The 12,454-nt window shown below is 44.0% G+C and overlaps 1 protein-coding gene across 1 annotated transcript; it reads left to right on the top strand.

Annotated features, from left to right (window-relative positions):
* Positions 1 to 129: 129 nt before the first annotated feature.
* LOC138636647 (RNA-binding protein FUS-like) lies at positions 130 to 12,448 on the top strand. Its single transcript, XM_069724763.1, is given in 17 exon segments — positions 130 to 317; positions 1,802 to 1,826; positions 2,450 to 2,607; positions 2,699 to 2,927; positions 3,181 to 3,404; positions 3,582 to 3,645; positions 3,647 to 3,793; positions 7,017 to 7,051; positions 9,571 to 9,612; positions 9,976 to 10,085; positions 10,194 to 10,323; positions 10,401 to 10,499; positions 10,629 to 10,747; positions 10,749 to 10,801; positions 10,941 to 11,035; positions 11,479 to 11,611; positions 12,061 to 12,448. Coding segments are annotated over 17 exon segments (1,728 nt in total). The 5' UTR covers positions 130 to 304; the 3' UTR covers positions 12,113 to 12,448.
* The last annotated feature ends 6 nt before the right edge of the window (positions 12,449 to 12,454 follow it).

Below are 12,454 nucleotides of genomic sequence, written 5' to 3'. Positions count from 1 at the left end.
ATGTTTATCATTTTGTGCCCCTGACATACTTTTATACTCATAAACATTATTCAGCTCAGTTAAAAACTCTTAAAAAAAAAAAATAATAATAATAATGTTATTCGTTCAAGAGGAAAACTTACTGCAGCGCGCCCCCTGGTGGCTGGTGGAGGCGCTGCAGCGGAGACTGTGGACGGGACACCGGTGTCCGTGCATCCATCTTCATCTCGACCCTCCTCCGCCTCCTCCTCTGGGGGTCCAGACAGGTGAACGAGCCGCTGTCCGCTGGATTTTAAAGGTTAAAGTGTGGTCTTCGTCCGTGTCGATGGCGGCTAACGGTGAGCATCACGGCTTCAGCATCTCTGTGTCCGGTTAGCTGGTGTTAACGGGGAGGCGCAGTGTTGTTGTTGTTGTTGGGTTTTTTATTACCGCGTTATAATTCATTAAAACCTCCGGGGAGTAAAAAAAAAAAATCCTCCTCTGGTGACGGCGGTCAACACCGACACGTGTTGTTCTTCACGGAACAATCCGGCCGCGGTGTCGTTTGGTTTCGCTGTTAGCTTTGCTGTTAGCCCTGCTAGCTCTGCTCGTGCTACTGACCCAGTTCGTGGCCCCGCCCCCTTCAGCGCACACAGCTGCGGACCGCTGGTTCCGGACCCGCCGGTTCCGGACCCGGACGGATTGAGACCCGGACGGGAAAGAGCAGAGAAAGTCTCCAGTTTGGTGGTTTCACGAGTCCACCTTTTTGATGTGGTCCAGACTGGACAGGTGTCAGTTCGTGTTAGAACCGGAACCGGGTCTAGCAGAATAATGAAGATGTCAAAATAAACAGTGAAATCGGCCTTTTTTTTGTGGTTCTAAAAATATAGTAAATGTTTTACAAATTTAAAACTGTGTTTTAAAGAAAATAAATGTAGATTTTACTCTGTAAGTGAAGAACAACAAATCGGTGTAATTCTGCTTTTTTTTTTATTTTTTATTATTACAAACAGAATAAAAAGCTCACTAACGTTTTTATTGTGTGAATGTGAACTTCCTGTTGTTGAATCTGATGAACATAATAAACATAATAACATTTTTCCAAACAGAAAAACAGTTTTTTTAAATCCGTTTTAATATATATTATATATAAATACAACAGATATATATATTATATATAGATATATATATATATATATTATATATAGATACAACAACAGATATATATATATATTATATATAGATACAACAACAGATATATATATATATATATAGATACAACAACAGATATATATATTATATATAGATACAACAACAGATATATATATTATATATAGATATATATATATTATATATATACAACAACAGATATATATATATATATTATATATAGATACAACAACAGATATATATATATATATTATATATAGATACAACAACAGATATATATATATTATATATAGATACAACAACAGATATATATATTATATATAGATACAACAACAGATATATATATTATATATAGATACAACAATATATATATTATATATAGATACTATATATATATATATAGATACATACAACAGATATATATATTATATATAGATACAACAACAGATATATATATTATATATAGATACAACAACAGATATATATATATATTATATATAGATACAACAATATATATCTTTTTATAGATAATAGACGTGTGCATGTTGGATTTTCTTTGCCTGCAGATTGTTCGACAAACAAAAACGAGCGTCTCACTGCTGTATTTTTTTCATAACTTATAATTAAAGTGAATTTCTCCTTTAATTTGACACTCTGCTTTGTTTTCCTGCAGATTATTCCCAGCCGTCCGGTCCGGGGTGAGTTCTGCACTTCACTCACTTTATCAAACTTTAGTCAGTAAAACTCAGTCATAACTTTATTTTATGTTCTAAATTTGAGTTAAAATAAGAAAAGAAAGAGCCAATTAAAAAATATATCACAAAACAAAAAAGGGAGATTTGATGGATAATTGCAGTCAAATATAAACACACATAAATAAGAGGTGTGGAAGGAAAAAAAATCTATTATTTGAAGTATTAGGAATCTTTATGATTTTTAACAGCGTTTTTTTATATAAATAATATAAATATAAATTGTATATAAATAATATGTTATAATATTTACCAGCGTCCTGAAAGTCGAAGGGTTTCTCCCTTTAAAATGAATAAATCTGCACTTTTAACCGCTGTCGTTTTAACTTTGCGCTGACAGCTAACTGCTGCTGAAATAAAACCCGCTTAACTTCTTTTGGGAGGAAAAGTGTAAAATATCTTAATATTAAATCACAATACTGAAAAAAAAAAATCGCATTTTATAATCGAATCGGCGCTCGAGTCGATAAACGGGGAGGTTAGCGTGTCGGATTAATAAGAAGATATTAGTGAATTAAAAAGCGTAGAAGTGCTTTTAAACGTGATTAAAAGTGTGTTCTTGTGTGCAGCTACGGGTCCTACGGTGGTGGAGGTGGAGGTGGTGGAGGCGGTAACCAGGGCTACGGTCAGTCCTCCGGCCAGGGTTACAGCCAGCAGGGCTACGGAGGCTACAACCAGGGCTCCTACAGCCAGGGCGGCTACGGCAGCTACGGCCAGCCTCCGTCAGGTAGAGGACGACTCGCTGACGGTGTTTCAGTCTCACGCCGTGGTGCAGCTTTTACCTGATTCCACTTCCTGTTCTCCCGCTTTTCTCCCAGGAGGCTACGGCTCTCCGCCCTCCACCCAAGGAGGAGGAGGAGGAGGAGGAGGCGGCTACAACCACTCCGCTCCGCCGTACGGCTCCGGAGGATACAGCAGCAGCAACCAGCCGTCCAACACCAGCTACAACCAGCAGGCGGCGTTCTCTGGTTACGGCCAGCAGCAGCAGCAGCAGCAGCAGCAGCAGCCTCAGCAGCCTCCTCCTCCTCCTCCATCCTCGTCAGTCGGGTGAGACACCGTCAGGTCCTGTTTACTGACTCCTCAGAGCGTCACAGTTAAACTCGGTGTTGGCAGTCTGACTCTTCGGGGAAGAATTCACCTTCCTGCGTCCTCCTGCTCCGCGTGAATCACCATCTTTGAAACAGATAGAAACGATAGAAACTTGTTGAATTATGTGGTGAAACTAAAATCCGTGTCAGGGATCTAAAAAAAAAAAAAAAAGATGCCATCACGTCTGTTAATGCATCTCCACCTTCGACAGCTATGACGGGAGCTCGCAGGCCTCCGGCTACAGCCAGCCTCCGAGCGGTGGACAGAGCGGGGGCGGTTACGGCAGCAGTGGAGGTCAGGCTGGGGGGTACGGGGGCGGCGGGGGCCACCAACAGCCGTCCCCGCACGGAGGAGGTCACTACAACCAGCCGCCGAGCTACAGCTCCCCTCCTCCACCGAGCTACGGCCAGCAGAGCCCGTACGGTCAGAGTGGAGGTGAGGGTCGTGTCAGCATTTGATCTTTATTTGTTGTTTGTTTGTTTGTTTGTTTGTTTGTTTGTTTGTTTGTTTTAAACTCCCCTTTAACAGGAAGAAAAACTCCCAACAGTGGGATGAAAAAAAAAAAACATCCAAGAAAACCAACAGTAGGAAAGTTCTGATTTTCTCTTTCAGCATATGGAGGCGACAGCCCGCCGTTGAGCAGCGGAGGAGGTGGAGGAGGAGGAGGAGGAGGAGGGTGGTCCTCCTGACGGAAGTTATGGAGGTCAGGATGGCCGTGGTGGGCGGGGTCGCGGCGGTGCATTCGGAGGTCGAGGCGGCGTTGGATTTGATCGCGGTTTTGACCGAGGCGGCCGAGGTGGACCGAGAGGACGAGGAGGCTTGGGGTAGGTGTTGCTATCAGTCGTGTGTCCCGGGCGTCCCGCACTCTGAATGTTCCTCCCTGTGGTCCCAGGTGAAGATCACATCTGGGTGAAATCTGAGAGGGGGGCGGGGCTTCATTTTTGTCAGACCAGAGAGGAGGTTTCCCGCCCTCAGGTCTTGGTCAACACAAAACCGGTTTTAATATTTCAGGGCAAACATCACGACCCCTAAAAGTTCTCATTGATACTGTTGATGTGTCAGAACCTGTTCGGTAAATCAAGACAAAAGTGTCTGAAGCTGATTCGCATCATCACATGTTCGCATGTTTAACACACCTGCGTGAATCCTCTGAACACGTAAAGGTAACAGCTGCTCTGAAAGTCCACACGATATTAGGACTCAAATGCAGATATGTTTGGCGGGCGGGACTGTTTGATTGACAGGCCCGTGGTGCAGTCAGGTTCTCCTGTGTAGGTGGGCGGGGCCTCCAAATATGGTCACTTCTGGCTCCAAAATAACAAGATGGCGGAAGGTCAAAATACTGAAGTCGAAGCTGTTTACAAACCGACGGGTGACGTCGCTGCTCGCTCCGAAACACAGCTGATGTTATTTTTATTTTTATTTTTTTGTCTCTTTAGTGAACTGGAAGTTCATTTTGTCTCATTTTGCTTTTATTCCTTCGGAGCACACTTCTTCTTTTTCACCTTTTTTTTTTTTTTTTTTTCAGGATTTTTAATGCAGAAACTAAAAATTATATAAAAGCAGGTGGATAGAAAAACACCTCGAGGGGAAAAGTGTGACTTTAAACAGGTTTTACTGCACGTGGTTATGAGTTATATTTTTTTTAAATCTCTTGAGAACTGAGATGCAACATGTGACGGTGTGAAGGTGGTTGTTTTGGGGGATTCGACTGCAGACGGAGCCTCCCGGTCTGTTAGCGGTGTCAGCAGACTCTCCTCTGCCGGTGTGACGATCCAAACGGCTGAAACGTTCTGGTCCCCAAAACTTTTTCATCGGATCATAAACGACTCGGTGTTGTACGAAAGCTTTCTGTGTGGCTCGGCGGTTGCGGGCGAGAGCCAACGGTAACGAGGTGCAGCGGTCCGAAGCTGCTTTATGACCTAAAGAGGTCATTTTTATTTAACATGAACAGACTTATTATCCTTCAAACTGCTGTTTCAAGATATAAATGGAAAACTTCAGAGGACTGAATGAAGGTTTGAGACAAAACCTTTATAAAGATTAGAAACAATATTTAACAACCAGAACATCTCTGAATGAAGCTGTGAAGCACAAACTGGTAAGTTGATGTTTTTGTTTGGTTTTTAGAGGTTGAACTATATTTCCATGTACTTCTTTGTAACCCCAATAATGTTGGTGAAAGAACTCCCGATAAACTGGTTTTCCATTTCATCGTTTGTTTTCTCATCCATCGTGCACTTTATTGAAATCATTAGCCCCCCCCCCCCCCACCCCACCCACCCCACCCACGTTGGGTCATCACGGCGACCTTTAACCAGGCAGGTCGCACCGAGCATGAATCAGCTGATTATCCTCCCGTGTTGATTAACGAACGCCTCGTTCAAGAGTTGAAAGGGTTGAACTTGGTTTAAGATTTAAAGACATAGGAACATGTGAGTTTTTATACCAGAAATGACATCCTTGTGTAATAAAGTTTAGTCTCTCCAGGAAGTACTCAGACATCTTCACTATTTGCACACTTTATTGTGCTTTTAATTCCATTTTCAATTCAAAAATTCAAAAATTTTGTATTTTCCTTTAATTGAAACACGTTTCAGAAGTAAAAGTCTGAATTCTCTCTGAAGAGACTGTATGGCCTGTTTTCAAAGTCGCTAACTAATTAACCATGAAATAAAGGCAGCGCTGTAACTCAAAGAAAGACAAATTGGCAAAAAAAACAAAAACTGGCCTTGACTCTGCCCACGACTAACACGCAACAACATATAAGGGGCAATCAAAAAATTCAGAGGGCGTTCCTGAACGCAGCACACGGAGTACACGGAGAAGCAGGAAGCAACGACCTCCACGTTGTTACCGTTTTGTCAACTTGAGTTTAGCTGTTTTTTAGAGAAATGTGCTGTTTGTTAGCTTTGTTAGCTGGTTGTGAGTAGTTAACAGTTTGTAAACCTAAAGTTTAGCAGTTTTTTTGGCAAAATTTGCCATTATTAGCTTTGTTAACTGATTATTAGCGTTTTTCGTGTTTTGTTTAGCTATTTTTTTGTGAGATTAGATATTTGTTACTTTTATTAGCTGGTTGGTAGACTGCCAAACTGAGGCGTAAGGAGAACACAAACCACCTGAACTGTGGCACCACGGCAACAGGGTTCTCCAATGATGACAATAGCGTTTTGAAGATTTCCAGTTTCAGGTCTGCGGTGACATCACAGATGTTGACGTACCAGCGGTCACGTGATGAACTCTGAACTCGGTGATGATGTTGATGAAGAGACGACGCTCCGAATACTTCCCCCTCGTGGAGGTCGCTGCTTCCCGCTGCTCCGTGTGCGACGCCGCGCTGCGTTCAGGGACGCTCTCCGACCTGTTTAATCTCACCTCGTACGTCCCATCGCCTGCCTTCCTCACCTGTGACCACCTCCCTCCCAACCAGCCCTTCCAGGATCACTGTGTCATACTCTGCTTTAATCAATCTCTGAATCTTCCCCTATAGGCTCTTACCTTCTCCGGGCCGCCTTTCTGCTCTTATTCTGTCGTTTGGGCGATTGTAACACGGGGAAGTCCACAGACAGTCTTCTTGTAGATGGAGGGAAGAGTAACTGAAATAATAATAATAATATTAATAGTTTGGGAGAAATGCCTCAAACACAAAAGGATTTGCTGCAATTTGTGTAAAGAGTTACGGTTGTGCCCTACGCCCACGGAGGGGTCGAAGGTGTTGACGTTTGGGTTGGTTAATTGACAAAAAAAAAAGCCACTTATATGATGAAATAAATGGTTCATACAAGTTATAAATGGCAGATTTGAGCAGCTTTGTAAACATTTAAAAGACGAGGTCTTTAACGTGGCCTCTTGTCAGGTGGATAAAGGAGACTCAGCAGGGGTTCCGTAGGACCGATGAAGAGGGGGTGGGTTTAACGAGGAGACTGTAAGAGTGAAGGTTACCCCCCTCTCCCCCACCCCCAACCCCTCTCCCCCACCCCCAACCCCCCCATGAGAGAAATCGCTGTCAGCACCAACCTTCAATGCTTTTCTCCTCCTCTTCATCAGAATGGGCGATCGTGGAGGATTCAATAAGTTTGGTGGTAAGTGACAAAAAAAAAAAAAAAAAAAAACTTGAGCAAAAAGGTTTGTTGAGTCTAAAAGGAGGGAAACAAATCAGAACGATAAAAATGACTGCAGTGTAAACGCATGCAGAGAAAACCATGACGTTCAACGTGCTGCACAGGTGAAACCGTCCAGATGTTGAGGTGTTTACCCGAGTGTGGTTAAAACCGTCCAGCAGAGGGAGCTGCAGCTCAGGTTTCTTCTTCTGCTCCTCTGTTGCATCTCTGGCGTTTTTGATGGCGTGTGAATCTGATGGATGGATGTTTCGGGGAGTTTATCACATGTTCTGTGAGACACAAAAACCTGCAAGGAAGGAAGTGTGTTAAAAATCAACAAAAGATGTGAGATAAGAAACGGCCGAGCAGGTTTCAGACTTTCCTCGCGTCACGAAGGTGAAATGGAGGAAATCAAGAAATGAGTGTAGCTGCCAACAAGCAGCTCAGCTGTGGTTCCACTGAAGTGTTCAAAGAGTTATCAGGTGGCAGAAACTTAATCTGCGAGATGCGGAACTGTCAATAATGTGTGGTTTGTGTGTTTTGACAACCGTAGAAGTTTCTACACGCCCTCCATTGTTTAAATAAATCACCAACAAAGGTCGTTAATCACACGTGTGGTCTACCTTATGTCACCGTTATTCAGCTTCTAATGGCTTTGCTTTATTTATTTATCCATCTATGATGTATTTCACCATCAAAGTAACGATAATAATAAACGTTATCAACCTTTTCTAAACATCGAAACGCCAAAATGAATGATAAAAATCACGACAAAAATCGAATTAAAATAATAAACAAGAGATTAAAAACCAGTAAGATAAATAAAATCAGGATATGCTCTCTGTTTTGGGGCCCTGATGGGGGCAATAGCTCCGCCCCCTTTATTGATGACCGGCCTGGACTCTGGAAGAGACATAAAACTCCCGTTCAAGGATTTTAAACTAAGCAAAGGGTTCATGAGGGATTAAAAGGTCGAGAATATAATGGAGCCTGAAAGTAATCAATAAGATCAGTTGGCTTTGTAAAGGTTTTACGTCTTACAAACACAAACAAAAATGTGTTGTGAATAATAAGAAGAAGAACAAAATAAGGATTAAAACATACAAAATATGTGTAACTATTAAATATGTGCATATTGCCCTTGTTTGTGGGTGTGACTGAGCACTTTTTCAGTCCATAAAAATGTAAATGTTCATCGCTTCCGGGTCTGAAAAGTGAAACCAATGCAGAAGTGACTTAAAGTGTAATTACCACTGAGGGCCACTAGGGGCTGTCTTCAACAGATTCCTGTTGAAAAAGCATCAAGTTCTCTCCTGAAATACAAAGTCAGTAAATGTTTTCCACGAGTCATCATGGTGATATTGATTAGATATTAGAACTCAAACACAGATATGTTTGGGGGCGGGGGCGTGTCTGTTTGATTGACGGGCAGGGTGGGTGGGGCATAGTGTCCTCAGACTCCTCCCCAGCTCGTCCAAATACCGTCCTTTCTGGCTCCAAAAAACACCGGAGGTTTCAAAACAATGGTCGGTTTGTAAACTGACGGCTGACGTGAGTCACGGTGGGTTGAAACTTGGTTATCAGAAGAATATTCTGACAAAGAAAGAGTTCTGCTTCGTGCAAATATGAAAATATGTCAATTCCTCCACAACGATGAGGCAACCTGCGGTGGGACCGGCCGGTCAGTTCGGTCATATACTTCTCAGTAAAGTGTGGGGGGGGAAGAAGGTTTTCCAGCTGTCAGCGTCACGTCAGGTTCACGGCCCTCCGTGTTGATGCAGGAGGTTTGTTTTGGGTTTCTGGTTCCTGAAACTCCGGCCAATCAAGCTGCAGTAACACTAATCTTCCATAAAAGGTGACGGGACTTTAAATGCACCTGTGAGGTGTTGGTATTTTTATGCTTTTGGTAAAGCTCCTCAAACTTGGCCCGAGACGGATGTTGGCCCGACTCCAAGAACGCAGTGTTGATGTGTGTGAAAACTGAAGTAGACAAAGGAACTAATGAACGGCGAGGATTATTGTGTCAGCAGGTGTTCTTACACAAAACCATGAGGGTTCGTGTTTCAACGTGTTGGACTCCGTTCCACGAGTCGCTCACGCGTGCGTGTGCGAAGGGAAATGATTTTTTTTTATCAAAACAGAAATGCTTCGATTGACTTTTGTGGAAGTTTTTACAATGAAACCCTTTGAGGGGCACTTTGAGTTGTTCGTGGGACCTAAAGGTGCCGTCGGAGGGCTTCGAGCTGCGATAACCACCAAAGATGTGGCGTCATAACGTCACGGTTGAAAACCACCTGAGATAAAAAAGAAAATAGAGGCCGGTACGTTCAGGGTCGTAGATCTTACGTACACACGGAGAGCAGCTAGAGGTTTCGTGACGGTCCCAGGTGTGAATGACAGGAAGTTACAGTCTGATTGATTGGTGTTTGAGTTGGTCGAACAGATGTTCCGTTCAACAACTCATGTCTGTTTTTTTTTTTTTTTTTTTTTGTCCTCTCAAGGACCGAGAGATCCGGGACATGGACACGGAGGGCCCGGCTTCAGTGAGTGTTTTTAACCATTGAGAACAGATGTACGTAGATAAGAACTGTTGTTGACACCGGCAGCTCGAATTCTTCACAACAAACTAGCCATCGAACTAGCAAGATGGCGGCGGCCAAAACTCGAGGCTTCATAACGGTTAAAACTTTACAGCAGAAATAAACAGCCTGGTATAAAAAAAAAAAACTATTTCGGTTTCTGTAGCTAACTTCCCCGTTCACGACAACTGTACGGATTTTTGTAGAACTCAACGTTTAAATTATATTAAGTCTAGTTAATTATACCTGTACTGCTCCGTTGGTTAGCGTGTGTCCTGCCAGCTTCTTGTTGATTTGTTAACTTCTCTTTTTACCATTTGTCAACAGTGTCCGACCAGGATAACTCGGATAATAACACCATCTTCGTTCAAGGCCTGGGAGACGACTACACTGTGGAGTCAGTGGCCGACTATTTCAAGCAGATTGGGATCATTAAGGTGCTTCATGTTCGTTAATCGCTGCTTGGATTTGTGGAGTTTGTAGTTCTAGTAGTTGTTTTTTTTAACCGGATCAATAATGTGCCATTTCTTTGTCCCTCCTCGCAGTTGAACAAAAAGACGGGCCTGCCCATGATCAACCTGTACACCGACCGGGAGACGGGGAAGCTGAAGGGGGAGGCCACCGTCTCCTTCGACGACCCGCCCTCAGCGAAGGCGGCCATCGACTGGTTTGACGGTAAGTTTGTCTTCGCGACGCTTCGACTGGTTCGGACCGAGACCGAGCTGCTTTCATATCGACGTTTTCTGCACCAGGTAAAGACTTCAACGGAAACCCCATCAAGGTGTCGTTTGCCACCCGCAGAGCCGACTTCGCAGGCCGGGGGGGAATGAGGGGAGGACGAGGTCGGGGAGGTGAGTTTCAGTTCGGCGAGGTCGTCTAAATTTGAGACGAACTGAGATTTGAAGTTCTCGACTGTTCTCATCGCGGCCGAACGTGTCGGTATTTAAAGATTTGAAGATCTGTGATCGGTTGTGTTGCAGGGCCGATGAGTCGTGGAGGGTTCGGAGGAGGTCGAGGTGGAGGTGGAGGTTTCCCGGGAAACAATGGAAGCAGTGGAGGGGGAGGGGGAGGAGGAGGAGGAGGAGGAGGAGGAAGTGGAGGAGGGAGGAGGAGGAGGGCAGCAGAGAGCCGGAGACTGGAAGTGTTCGAACCCGTGAGTGACCTTTTGTTCGGGAAATCTTTTTTTAAATGTAAAAAAAAAAAAAAAACGTTTCTAGGATGTTTGAGTATAAATATGTATTTTATTTATAAATATGCATTTTATTTTGCTCTCTCGCCACATTTCTCTTCAGTAACTGCGGCAACCTGAACTTCTCGTGGCGTAACGAGTGTAATCAATGCAAAGCTCCCAAACCTGAAGACGAAGGGATGCCGCCGATGGACCGAGGTGAGACTCCTCTGACCGTGATTCTCTAACCAGCAGGTACGTTTACCAGCAGGAGTATTAATCCCCGGAACGAGTGTCCAACTTAACGAACACAGATAACAAAGACGGAACGAGTCCTTTCACTTCTCGCTGCAAATAATAATCATTGTCTGGAAGTGAGTCATGATTCACATGGAGAAGGAAAACGGGTTCACGTCTGCAGAGCTGCTGCAGCTCAGCCTGAAGGACCAGAATCAGCCTGAAGGTCCAGAATCAGCCTGAAGGTCCAGAATCAGCCTGAAGGACCAGAATCAGCCTGAAGGTCCAGAATCTGTCTGAAGGACCAGAATCAGCCTGAAGGTCCAGAATCAGCCTGAAGGACCAGAATCAGCCTGAAGGACCAGAATCTTGTCTGCTGGACTATATGTTTGATGTGTGAACAATTAACTCTGTTTTTCTTGCAGGAGGTTTCGGAGGAGAACGTAGAAGCGGGTTTGAGCGCGGCGGTTTCAGGGGCCGAGGCGCCGAGCGCGGCGGCTTCAGAGGCGCCAGAGGAGGCGAGCGGGGAGGATACGGCGCCGGCAAGATGGACGCCAGGTGAGAACCGGCCGGTGGTGTCGGGGTGCACGCAAGACGGTTGGTGAAGCGATGAAACGTCACAACGACGCGCAACAAAAAGAAACCGTTCATTAATAATTCAGCGTATATTTGATTTTTACTAAATGTGAAAGAAAAAATACAGGTTCATGTTGCTGTAACCATGGCAACATTCTACTTCCTGTTTATTTCGCTTCGCACAAGGGATGACTTTTAACTGTTATATAATACTTTTACTGGTCATTGATGCTCGATAACCAATCACAAACACGGACATGTTTACAGGATTTATTTTTGACTGCTTCTGTAATTAAACGTGAGAATCTGTCAAAAATATTTCCCGTAACTTTTTATTGTAAACATTAACTGTTAAAACTCTGACCTCACACGGCACTGTTGGTCACGCTGCTGGATGCTGATGATCTCGTCGCTGTGTTTGTTGTTTCCAGGGGCGACCGCAGGCAGGAGCGGCGGGCCGGCCGTACTGAGTCGTATGGATGACGCCCCCCACCTTCTCCCACCTCCCCTCACCTCCTCCCCTCAGCACAAAGTGTACCTCTGTCCGTCTGTAGAGACGTGTGTTTGATCATGTGACTGTTTTTTTGTGTTTGATCATGTGACTGTTTTTTTGTGTTTGATCATGTGACTGTTTTTTTTTGTGTTTGACCATGTGACTGTTTTTTGGGGTTTCTGCTCAGCGAGGCCTCAGATTCTGTTCTTATTTTAACAACATGTCTGTTTCCTGTCGACTGATATTTAACTCACCAGCACTGCGAACATCTCTGTGACTTAAATAGTCGCTCCGCTTTATTTCATCCCGCTGTTTCCCATTAATCAGCCCCT

This window comes from Brachyistius frenatus, unplaced genomic scaffold (genome assembly GCF_029030835.1).
Source record: "Brachyistius frenatus isolate BFR_SWC_R1_liver_20210118 unplaced genomic scaffold, ASM2903083v1 Contig_394, whole genome shotgun sequence".
Lineage (NCBI taxonomy): Eukaryota > Metazoa > Chordata > Actinopteri > Embiotocidae > Brachyistius > Brachyistius frenatus.
Note: the sequence above shows the minus strand (reverse complement) of the source record. Positions and strands in the feature narration are given on the sequence as shown.